At 51.6% G+C, this 12397-nt stretch overlaps 1 protein-coding gene across 1 annotated transcript; it reads right to left on the reverse strand.

Moving 5' to 3' along the window:
- Positions 1-1250: 1250 nt before the first annotated feature.
- LOC133629359 (inositol 1,4,5-trisphosphate receptor-interacting protein-like 1) lies at positions 1251-2768 on the reverse strand. The gene has a single exon (XM_062020015.1). The coding sequence runs from the start codon at positions 2766-2768 to the stop codon at positions 1251-1253; it is 1518 nt and encodes a 505-aa protein (XP_061875999.1).
- Between the last annotated feature and the right edge of the window lie 9629 nt (positions 2769-12397).

Below are 12397 nucleotides of genomic sequence, written 5' to 3' on the forward strand. Positions count from 1 at the left end.
TTTATACAATAGTACAGAATTCAGGTGACAGTAACATAACATTTACTGGTTACATCTGCAAAGCAATGTGCTGCTCGGCACGAGCTCATTGGTTAATTGCTAAAGCTCACACTTAGTTTAAGCCAAATCTCAGCACAGCTGTGGTTAAACATATCCTGCTTTTACTTCTTCTCAGCTGCTCCCTGTTTTCAGTACTTTCAGTGTTTTCAGGCATTCAGTACTTCAGCCTTCTCTGCATCCTCAGACACCAGAGCACCATCAGCATTTAGCAGAGGGCCCACGTTCCCCCTCACCATCCTTCTGCTGCTGAGGTACTTGACAAATGCCTCATTCCTGTCCTTAACATCCCTGGCTACCTTTAATTCTAGAAGGGCTCTGGCCTTCTGTCATGGCTTAGCAAGGAGCAGCTTTTGCTTGGTAACAGGAGGAGGGGGTTGCAGTGAAGACCCAGTAAAGAGTTCTCAGCCTCTCCCCCAGCTCCTGGGCTTACACCCACCTCCGGCCCGGCTGGGCCAATCTGGTGCCTCTGCCAGACTATTTAGGGACGGGAGTTTGAAGTGCTGGCAGGAGGTGTGAGAGTGATACACGATGGAGGCGACCACACGCACCCCACAGTCAGAGAAGGAGGAAGGAAGGAGGAGCACCAGACCAGAGACCCCTCTGCAAGCTGTGGCAAGAATGCAGCTGTACCCCTGCAATGAACTCTCTGAAGTGAGCCCTTCCCATGGGCTGCAGCTCCTCGCAAAGTGTTCCAGCGTGGGAGCCCTTCTACAGGCTGCAGCTCTTCAATGTGCAGCTCCATCGTGGGCTTCCCATGGAGTCACAGCCTGCTTAGGAACAGCACGTGAGTCTCCTTCTCTGGAGACATTCCAAACCCACCTGGACAAGTTCCGGTGTGACCTACTCTAGGTGGTCCTGCTCTGGCAGAGGGGTTGAACTAGATGATCTTTTGAGGTCCCTTCCAAACCTTAAGGTGCTGTGATTGTGCTGAATGCTCCCTGCCTCTGGGCAGCCCAGAAGCCAGTAGCCTGTACCTGCGTTCCCCACAGAGGGACACACGGACGCTCACAGGCCGGGCGTTTGTTCAAACGACCGTTTACTCAACTACTTCTTCAAACAAGCAACTATGTACAAGGTCAAGCTCCCAGAGACACCTCAGGGAGCGAGAGCAATCGCTAATGGGCAGTGCCGAGTCTCTCTTGCCAGGCTCCTGGCAATGGCCCCTTCAGCTGCATCGGCTCCCACTCCCCTCAGCTCTCTGCCTCAAGACCTCTTTCATCCTCACGGATGAGCCGTCCTGTGAGCCGATCTTGCAGCTGCTCACAGTCACGCAGTGCCTCGGCGTGGGCAGCCGTATCGTCTGTCAGGTGCTGGAAGAGGTTGATGGGTTCGGCCTCTCGGAAGGCAGGAGGCAAGACGATCTCCTCGGGCACGTTGTGGTTGCCAAAGAAGAAGTGGTTGAGGCGCTTCTCCTCCACTCTGCGGCGCAGGTACCGCATGATTTCCTTCAGGCGCGGCAGCAGATACCTCCTGCGCCAGTCTGACAGGGGAGTGGTGGTCAGGAGGTGCATCACAACTGTCTTGATCATATAGGTGGAAAAGCCCGTTCCTGGCACCATGCGAGCGCAGAGCTGCAGGCAGTTGAGGTGGTAGCTGCCAGGCGGGGCGTTCCTGGCCACGTGCCTGAAGAACTTGGCCTCTGCCACAGCACAGGTCTCAGGCCACGTCGTGCGTGGGGTGAAGAAACCTGCTGCAGTCTGGCTGCTCACAAAGATGTCTGAGTCACCTTGCTGCACGCCAAAAAGCAGCTCAACAAAGAGAGGTGCTCGGGCGGCGTTTGACAGCTTCAGCTTGCAGGAGTGTCTGGAGAGCTGCAGCTGCATCTGGTAGCGGCGAGACTGAGGCAGCTCCCCCCAGGCTGACGTCACCAAGTTCTGGAACCAGAGGGCAGTTTTATGAACATCGAGGTAAGGGCCAGTGCAGAGGGTGTCGAGGACACTGGGACCCTGATTCCTCCTCCGTGGCTCCTCAGGGTAGTGGAGGAAGCACGGCGCGTCTCCTGCCGGCTCCTCTGCGCTGCAGGTGCACTCCGGGGACACACGGACGCAGAAGTTCTTTCCCGGCAGTTCCTGTGCAAAGTCTGGCTCCAGGTGGAAGGAGTAGCCATGGGGGGCCTTCAGGGGCACGAGCATGCGGTATGTGACGTCGCTGTCGCAAGGATTCCAGCCTTCGAAGGCGCTGCCCACGCCGATGGCTGGCTGCAGCTCCGGGGAGGAACTGTTGGCCAAGCGCCCTTGCAATAAACGGAGGAGGTCATCCAGCAGCTCCTGCACCGTGCTGCTGGTGTAGCACAGACTGAGCACTGTCCACTGGATGCGCCTCTCATAAATCAAAGCGTGGTGCCTCTCTTCAACAGTTTCTCCTTCGCTTTCTACCTCCTGGCAGTGTGTGTCACTGCCTGAGCTCTCCTCACTGCTGCTGTCGTCTGTGTCAGGGCTCCTTCTCCTGGTCCACCAGTACAGTGCCAAGAGCAGGACCAGGACTGCAGCAACGATCAGGTCTTCCCAGGAAATGACGGGCTGCCTCGGCTGCCGCGACGGCACCAGGAAACTGGAGCTGATGAGCAGCATCTCATGTATTTCTCTCGCCTGCTGGATCAGCTGCTCTTCTGTCGGCTTCAACACGGCCTCGTTCATCCTGGCGTAACACTGCTGTGCCTCTGGGATGAAGAGCGACAGCAGATTGGTGAAGAAGCGCACGAGCGCCATGATCTGCAGGGAGAGAGAGCGAATGGGTTCAGTGGGGTGGGAGGGAGGGAGCTGGCAGCGGGGAAAACAGGGACCAGGAGCGGGGGCCGGTTGGAGAGGGGCCGAGGCAGGCGGGAGGCACAAGGGCTGTGTCAGCCCTGCCGGCGGCTGGGCCCTGGGTGCCGGGGCAGAGCGCAGCCTGCCACCGTCCCCCTCCTCCTGCCGCCTGCGCGCTCACCGCTGTCCCAGCGCGTACTGGGCCCGTGCTGCCCCTGGTGCCCCTTTATAGCCGCCCCCCGCTGGCACGGCCTCTGATGTCACAGACACCCCACAGCTGCCCCCCACACCCGCAAAGGACTGACCCATCCTGACCTCTACTCAGTACAGTCAGAGGCTGACAAACTGGGCGACCGCGAGAGGCACAAACTGGGCGACCGTGGTGTTCCTTTTGGAAGCCATAGCACCGAGGAGAAAAGAGAACCGAGGGTCTCTTGAAAGAACATTGGAATGGTCTGTGTCATAAATGCAGCCCTTCAGTACCCGTGAGTATAAGGTTGGCACTGTGACGTTAATAAAGAGATGTAACTCCTGTGAACGGTGTGTCAAATGGGCCTGTTCACAGCAGCTTGTAGATTCCCCGTCACTTCACATGGATTGAATCTTTTCCAGTACAAAACCAGGGTTTCTTTTGTAGTCTGGACGTATTTCAGACACATTATTGCATGTACATGACTGGTATTGCCTAAGAGAGTGTGAGTGGTGAATCCCCAAACAAGGCATGCAGAAGAACTGCGGGGAAGGATTTCTTCCCTGTGAGGCTGCCCAGATGGGTTGTGGAGTCTCCTTCTCTGGAGACATTCAGGGCCCACCTGGGTGAGTTCCTGTGGGATGGGTAGGTCACTGTTTGACAGACACAGCTGAGCCATGTGAAAGAGAATACTCAACATGAAGAATATGGTAAGTAAGGAATGGAGTGAAGTGCCAGAGGCACGGGGTTGCTGACATTGGTGGTTGTCGTGGTTTGGCCCAGCCAGCCCAGCAGCACCACGACAGTCTCTTGCTCGGAGCCTCCATCCACCCCCACCCTTGTTAGGATGGCAGAGGCCCAGCAAAATGGGAGTAAAAAGATCACCAAGGTTGTTGTGGATGGAGACAAGGGCAGGGAGGGCTCGCTGCCAGTTACAGTTCTGGGTAAAACAGACTCCAGTGCTCGACTGAGAGAGGAAAGGAGGAAAGGTTATTCTACAAGAAACAGAACGGAATAAAAGCAAAAAGGGAGCAGGATGGTGAGAAAATTACAACCAGAGCTTTAAGATCTCCCTCCCCCAGCCCTCCTTTCTTCCCAGGCCCAGCTCACTGCTCCCCAGATCTCTCCCTCCTCCCCCCTCAGCGGCTCAGGGGGGCAGGGAATGGGGGATGTGCTCAGTCTCTCACAGATGGGCTCTGCCACTTCTCTCTGCTCAGATGAGTACAACTCCTGGCATTCTTTCCCTGCTCCAACACGAGGTCCCTCCCCCAGGACACAGTCCTTAATGAACTTCTCTGGGATGGGTTGCTCCCAACAGCCGCGGCTTCTGCCCACACAGGGTCCCTCACACGGGACACAGTCCTTGGGGAATATCTCTGGTGTGGATTCTTCACCACGGTTGCAGTTTCTGCAGTTACAGGGTCCCTCTCTCGGGACAAGGCCTCTTCTGAGCATAAGTTGAATGAGCTGCTTTGTCATGGGTTCCTCCCCACAGTTACAGCTGTGGATATTGGGTCCCTTCCTCGGGACACAGCCGGCTCCGGCCATAGTCACTGCCCCTGGCTCGGGGCCTTTAATGAAGTGAATCGCTGCCCCTGGTCCAGGGTCAGCTTTAGCAAAATGAGTCTCTGCCCCTGATGCAGGGTCTTTAAAGAAATGAAAATAAACCTCAGCGTCACCAGGTCTCTCCATAGAATGCCGGGGAGTCTCTGCTGCAGCACACCTCCTCCTCTCTTTCATCGCTGACCTTGGAGTCCATATGGTTGTTCCTCTCACTGTTCCTACTCCTTGCAGCAGTTCCACCAGCCAGAAGAAGAACAAAGGGCAGAAGCTGTAAGCCAGTACCTTAGAGCTTCTTCCTAGATGATGTGCATCTTACCTAGGAAGTATTTGGTTGAGAAATAATGTTGAGCAAGTTCTTACCACAAAAGTCATTGGAGGATGTGTTTATTTACACAGCCACAGCAGGTGGGCTGGTCTTTAAAGAAAGGCAACATTGCAGGAGCTGTACCTGCTATGGCTCAGCCTGGTGTGCTGCACATTTGGTGGGAGGTAAGAGAAACCAAAACATGAACCAGTTGATGTTTAACATACTGCAGACTCATCTGGGAGAGAAGATTTAGCGGCTTGTTATCACCAGATTGAACAGGAATTGTTTTACAAATGACCTAACCAAAAAGAGAACATGCCTAGTTCTTGGCCAGGTGTGAAATCCACTTGACCAGGCCCAGGCCACTGTTTGTGGAGCTCTGTGACATCAGTGACAGCCTCATGTTTGCAGCTGGAATGCTGTGTGTGTACTTCACAGCAACACACAGAGTCACAGAAAGAATGGACGTGAAATAAGGGAATCTGTCAGTAGCTGAGCTGATGCTCTTCACATCTAAAGGAATTCTCACATTCACTTGAAAGGCAACAGTCACCTGGCAATGATGATGTCACAGTGTCATCACCCAGGAGCAATGATATCACCTGAGAATGATGATACCACAGTGCCAGCACCTGGCAACGAATGTGTCCCCTAACAGCAGTGGTGTCAGCTGAGAATGATGACATCACAGTGCCCAGGAGAGTATAAAAGGGGGGTCCTCCCAGGTCCTGCTGCCAGATCTGGCCTGGGCAGCCACCTGAGAGGAAGCTCTTGATGGGGCTGAGGGAGGAAGGCAAGCCAGAGGCTGGAGGTTCGCAGCTGCTCCTGGCTAAGCCACTTTCCAAGCTCATCTGAGGGACAAGGAATCTTCTTCAGCTGCAGAGCAGGAGCCAGAACACAGGACTGCCTTCTGGAGGGGCATTGCAGAGCTCACCATCCTCATCCCCTGTGGAGCAAGGGGCAGCAGCCATAAGCAATAGGGGTCCTGATGCTTTGGAGTACTCACTGCCAGGCGTGGGATGGATTCTTGTCCCCAAGGTCGATCAGGCCTGGGGCATTTGGCCACTCAGGGAAGCCCCAGAGATGGCTCTAGGTTGAGGGAGAAGAGAGGCTTGTGCATCTCGTGGGAGGCATGAGCAGCCCGTGGGACCAGGAGGCAGGTCTGCTCACATGCTCAGGGAGTAGCCGATCGCCAGCACTGGGGTCAGGAAGGAATTTTTCCCTGGGGCACATTGGCACAGGTCCCCAGGAGTTTTTTGCCTTCCTCTGCAGCATTCAGCATGACTGCTTAAGTGTCAGGGCTCCTTTGGTCCATTTGGGCTGGGCTACTGCCTGCTGTCGTGCACCACCAAGGCGGCCTCTCATGCCCTCCAGCTGACAGGAGGAAGACTTTTTTTCCCCAAGGTGCACTAGCAAGTGTCCCTGGGGTTTTTTTTTTGCCTTCCTCTGCAGCACTGAGCATAGCCTTTAGCTCCTTTGAGCCATTTTTTGGCAAGTACCTACATCGGCTACTCCACAACAGTGGCCCTGGTGCCCACATCCAGGGGGAGGAAGCTTTCTATACACTTCTTGTGGGCCATCCTCGGGGCTTGCTTCTCATCTGCTGTGGCACTGAGCACAGCCCCTTGTCAGGGCTCCTCTGGCCCATTTTGGTTTCTTGCCTGCTGCTCTTGCACCTCCAGCCTCTTCTCCAGCCTGGAGAACACTCTTGTGCATTTTGCACTTTCTGGCCTCCATCCTAAAATCATTTGCAGCAAAAGTGTGTGCTGGGCAATGTTTTCTCTCTTCTCTGTCAAACCTCCTCATTGCTTTTGGATGGTGATGGTCTCTCGGCCGTGCTGGAAGCCTTCATGTTCCAGGGGCATCTGGTGGTGTTGCTCTCAGCTTCAGATGCTTTGGGCCCAAGACTTGCTGGGCTGAGTCTTGCTGGAGAGCTCCCATGCTTGCTGCTGGCAGGGGAGCAGGCTGCAAAGGGAAGCAAGCCCAGCTGGATCTCCCATTCAGAGCCTGCCCACCTGCTTGGTGGCATGCAGCACCTTGCAGCCTGGCATAACTGTGTCTGCTCTGACTTCCACCACTCCCTTTCACATCCTGGGCTCTTACCAAGCTTCTTTTGCTGTGTTTGAGGTCCTGCCCGGTGGCAGAGACCACATGGCATCAGTCAGCAGCCGGGAGGAATGTGCCTCTTAACCAGGAGATGAGATCTGAGTATATCCCCGCTTTCTCTTTTGCTTTGGAATATTCCTTGATCACTATCATCTGACTTTCACCATCTGGAATGCACCAAGCCAAAGCAGCTCTGCTAGCAATGTGCATACCCATCTGCATGGCAGCTCTCCTCATCTGCTTGTGCTGCTTAGGGACAGAAAAGATGTGAAGGAAGATTTTTGGTGTCTCTTTCATTGCACCTGACCTGTGAGAAGTGAGATGAAGAAACATGGTGTTGATTGGAGAGAGCTAGGCTTCCTCCCCAGAAAAATTGGCCATCACTGCAGTTTGTTGGAGTCTATTAACTGACAACCTCCATCCCTTTGGTTTGGGAGTCATTGTTGAAGCCTGGCTTGATGGTGGGTCTGGAACAATGACAGGATCTTCAGCCAAGCACCCAGGGAAGGGAAATGTACTGTGTGAGGAGGATTTGTTCTGTGAGTGAAGCTGCCTCATCATCCACACACTTTTCTCATCAGTTTTTGCCTGTTTAAAAAGCTCAGGCTGGGATAAAAGTTGAACATTTAAGGTACCAGATTTCTCTGGCACTGCTGATCCTTTCCATTGGCACCATTTCCTTTCCATACCATGGACTTACACTGGGTAAGGATCTCATTGGTTTAGTTTCAGCTATATTCTGGCCATAAGTTTGTAGTGGATGGGGATTTTTGCCCTTCCTTTGGTGCTCAGTTGAGCATTTCAGAAGGTACAAGATTTCTCTGGCACAGCTGATCCTTTCTTTCCATGTACCATGGATTTATGCTGGGTAAGTATTGTATGAGTTGAGTTGCAGGTATGTTCTAGCCATAGGTTTGTAGTGGACGTGGGGACTTTTGTCCAGGTGCTCCCTGGAGTTCAGGAGTTGGTCAAGGACTGAGGTAAGTGCCTCTGCATCACAGCATTTCCCTTCTCAGGTGTCAGCTTCCTCTCTGAGAATGCTCTGCTCTACAAAAGCTGCCTGTGTTTACCAAGTCTTGGCTCCTCCTTTAGCAAGTACTTATCCTGGGCTTCATATTAAGACGACAGAGCCTGGCTCTTCTCAGTGCTGCCAAGTGGCAGAAAAGGCGTCAGGCAGAAACTGAAACACGGGATATTTGGTCTCAACAGAACGTTTTGCTGCTGTGGTTGAACAAAAGAAAGTGCAGGGACAAAAAGGAGGCGAGTTGCTGAGCGAGGCTTTGGAGTCATCTCTTTGGAGAGGTTTGAGACCTGACTGGACATGGCCCTGGGCAACCTGCTGCAGTTGGCCTTGCTTTGAGCAGGAGGGTTGGGCTCCAGTCTGTGGAGGTCCCTTCCCACCTCCTCTGCTCTAGGAGTTTGTGGTTGCCATTGTGGTTTGTCATCAGGCCAACAGGAGACCTGTGCTCCATTGTGCTGGGTTTCTTTTGTCAAAAGCCACCCTGTGCTCACAGGAGATTCTTTTTGCTCTGCCTGCTGTCAAAAAGCTGCAGAGTCCAGCAGTAGCAGCTCCTCCTTCCATGCCATTAGTTTGAAGCCTCCTCAGAGAAGCAGGTGAGTATGCTCAATTACAAGCTAGCAATGTCTAAGGAAGGTCTGGTGAGCCACAGCTGTGGACTGCTGCAGAGTCCTGAACCAAAGCCTCCCACTGAAGAAGTAAAGCATAGCAAGGGAGAAGGCTCCTTCTCCCAAGACCCAGAGTTCTCAGTCTAGCTCTGAAGGAAGTAGCCAGCACCCTTGAAACCTTCATGGCACAGAGAGGAAACAATGACTTCTGGCTTCAGTGCAAGAGCCAAGGACAGACACCTGTGCAGTGCTTCACTTGGAAAGCCACTGCAGATGGTTCAGTGAAAGGCCTGCTTGAACCTGCAGAATAACCCAGGTGCCACTTGAAATGATGCCAGCTTGTCCTAGGTGACACTGAAAAGCGTGACAGCCCGTGGATGCCAGCACAGAACTTCTTTCCAGGACACCACAGATCTCAGCACAGCTGCTGCAGCGCTGCCATCTCCCTGTGCCCATTCCCACAGCTTTGTTCCCCCTCTCTTGCTTTCCTTCCTACTTATTCCTTGGAGCCAGAGAGTAATTAACTGACCTTGACTAAGTGTTCTCCATTAGAATTCGTTTCCCAGGAAGTCTGAGCAAAGCCCAGTGAGATGGACTTTGGGTAAAAATGGACATGACCACACTGGACAAACTTTCCTGCCCTGTTTTCATGCAGTTGGAAGTGTGATGCTTTGCTGGTGAGGTGTTGGTGACAACAATGGGTCTTTCAGCACAGTAACTGGTTTTCCAGTGCAAATGAGCCCAGGGCAGCAGTGTGCTCCCAGCAGGGAGGAATGCAAGGAAAACATGGGTGTGATTCACTGTTCCTACTTAAAGAAGGTTTTCTTCTGGTTTGATGGGGCACATTCTACAGAGCTTTGGAGTCTTTAAACCTTTTTGTCTTATCCTCTTGCGTAGTTCAGATACAGGACAAGAATGGCAAAGCACTGGGCAATATACTCATTTCTTTCTCTTTGCCAAGCTTTTGTTGTATGTTTCTTGGCTTTTCATATGCAAGCAAGGCTCAAGGGTAGGACTGGCTTTCATGACAATAATTCCTTGGACAGAAAGTAAGGTTTCAACAAGAAGAGCACCTTGGTTTTCTCATTTCCCTGGCAGGATGCCATTTGTGGCAGTGGGATTTCTGACACTCATGAGTAAGGAGACTGCTGTCCTGCTGCAGTTGCATGTTTTGGAGAGAGTAAACTTCTCCCTGGGAGCCTGTCTGCAGCACAGCAGTGTTCCTCCACAGTCCTGATGGAGACAGACTTCTGTTTTGGAAAGACACAGAAATGCATCAACACCTGTGCAGCAAGGTCTTGGAGGGGGCAGCAAAATCATACTGAGTGGCTAAAACAAAGCAGAGGAGCTCTGTGCCCTCATTTTGCCTTCAAAATTCACCAAACCAGGTCTTCAGGAAAAGAAACAGACTGCAGGGATATTTCTTTAGTTTCAGACTGAAACAGAGATCTGAACACCACACTTGGAGGGTCCCAGAGTGTGTGAGAAGGTTTGGACTGAGAGTCACAGGGAACAACGAAAACTCTTGTTTTTTAAACCAGTCTGGCTGCTGTGACATCAGCTGTAGCCTGGCTTCTGTGACATCAACTGTGGCAAGCAGAAGAGGTCACCTGCCCTCCCTTGCCTAACAGGTGCGTAAAGGTGTAAAGGGCTGACAGAATGGTTGTGCTTAGTCTTAGATGCAATCTATGAACTGTAAAGCTACTGTCCAAACTCAACAAGGAGCAAAGGTAAGTTCACTTTGTTCTTTTGAAACTCTAACATGTGGATTCTTTGGGTGTTGGTGTCTATTTTCCCTTTTCACCTTTAAGTGCTCACGCCAACCCCACATTTTATGCAGTAGGAGTTAAAGACATTGGCATTCTGGGCATTCCCTTGGCAAGTACCAATCACCAGGTTCTTAACAAGAAGAAGACTCAACAGATCCATGGCCAGCTTGGATTGACAGTGCTACAGCTGCCAACAGCTGCATACAGCACGGCAACAGCTTCTGGTCAGATCAATACCTTCAGTCACTGGAAACAAACTCCAGCATCTGTTTCAGAGTGTGCCCGTCTGGTGGGGTTCCAGGAGAACTCCCAGAAAGCCTGCACGAGGCACGCTGAAATCTGGGGCATGATTCACCACCTTCCAGTTGATTTCGATGGACATCCCTTCAGATGGCCATGGCCCTTGTCCCCTCTGTGCTCTTACAGGGGATCAGTCTCCAGAACACACTTGGAGGGAAGGAGGAAATCGCCTTCAGCCAAGAGCCTTTGCATGTTTCTATTCTGGAGCTTGTACTCGCTGCCCTTCAGCTGTGTGGAAGCAGAGCAGCACCCCGCAGTGCAACCTCCCCTGCACTGTCTGTCCCTTCTTCCCCAGTAAGGGAAGGAATTCAAATGCCATTGAAACAAATGGAATGACAATTCCTTCCTTCTGGAAGAATTCCTTTCTACTACCCTTCTGATTTCATAGACCCAGGCTGTTATTTTTGACCTGCTTTCAGCCAGAAAGCTTTCTCCTCACATTTGATGTGACCCTCCATCCATTTCCAACTCTGAAGCAGTTCCTGGGGCACTCTGCCCTGCTGCTTTTTCTCTGCCTTTGAGGCTTGAAGACATTTCTCCAGCCACAGTCAAGGCTTTGCCCAGCTTCACCCCATGGATGAGCAGCTCTCCATCCCCTTCTGGCTGCAGATCCCCTTGCACAACTGCACCTTTCTGAAGACTGAAATAAAAATGCATCTTGTATTGATTGGCTGTTGTGTCAGTGTCTTTGACCTTCTTGTGGAAAGAGTTCCCTTGATAGACTGGGTCCTCTGGAGAATACCCCGTCCTGGGCTTTGTGTGCTGAAGGCTGCTCTTGGAATGCCATTCACTGTCTTCATTTTGCTTCCTCCTTCCTTCCTGACCTTAGAATAACAGACACAGGCACTATGTGATTCTTTCTATCCAGATCACTCAAAAAAAATAAACCCCATGTAGTTCCAACACAGAAACTGTCATTTGACTGGAAACCAGCAGCAGAACTGTTTGAATTCAGTGCTGCACTAGGTACATTCTGTTCTGACAAAACCGCCCTCTGGTAGGCAGAGCAGTCAGGTCAGGTACAGTGTGAGATGTGTACATGACCATAGGGTTTGTGCAGATGGGAAGAGCTAAAGCAATGGGTTCTCCAGACCCTTCATTGCTGCCATCCAGTGCAGCACGTTCATTAAACTTGAAGACACAGGAGACACTGCACTCCTCAGCAGCTTACACATAACCATCCCTCATGTCCTTGTTCATTGAGATCTCTGTATTTTACTGGAGTCTTTGGAAGTGTGGTTATACAGTGGTTGAGTTACTTCAGCTTTTCCCAAGAGCTGAAGGTTTTGAGATTGTTACAGTGGTCCTTAGGAGCAAAACACAAACCCCAACAGCAAAGCAAAAGGAGTGCATCACAGTCTTGACAGAACTGCATTCATAGAGCTTTTCTGTCTTGGTTCTGGTTTCAAAGCTTGGGGCTAATATTCCATGTGAGGCATATTGGGCTTTATACCTGTGAAACACATCAATACCATCTTCCCTTAGAGACACCAGAAAAGTTCACTGTCAATGAAATTAATTAGTTTGTATCCCTCATAAAAATGCGTATCCTAAGTAGAGCTCATTCAACATGGACATAAATGACTTTCAATCTATCAAGGACTGTGCTTTTACTCAGATTATGACATTCTTTCATAGAATCATCATCATTCCCTTTAAAAACAACCCAACAACCTACTACCAATTCTCTACGAGAATTATGCTTTTCCAAGCTTCAAATCTCAGCTGTAAC

The sequence above is a fragment of the Colius striatus genome, unplaced genomic scaffold, assembly GCF_028858725.1.
Source record: "Colius striatus isolate bColStr4 unplaced genomic scaffold, bColStr4.1.hap1 scaffold_40, whole genome shotgun sequence".
Lineage (NCBI taxonomy): Eukaryota > Metazoa > Chordata > Aves > Coliiformes > Coliidae > Colius > Colius striatus.

Coding starts and splice junctions, on each gene's coding strand:
- LOC133629359 (XM_062020015.1), bottom strand. CDS start 2,768: ATGGCGCTCGTGCGCTTCTTCACCAATCTGCTGTCGCTCTTCATCCCA.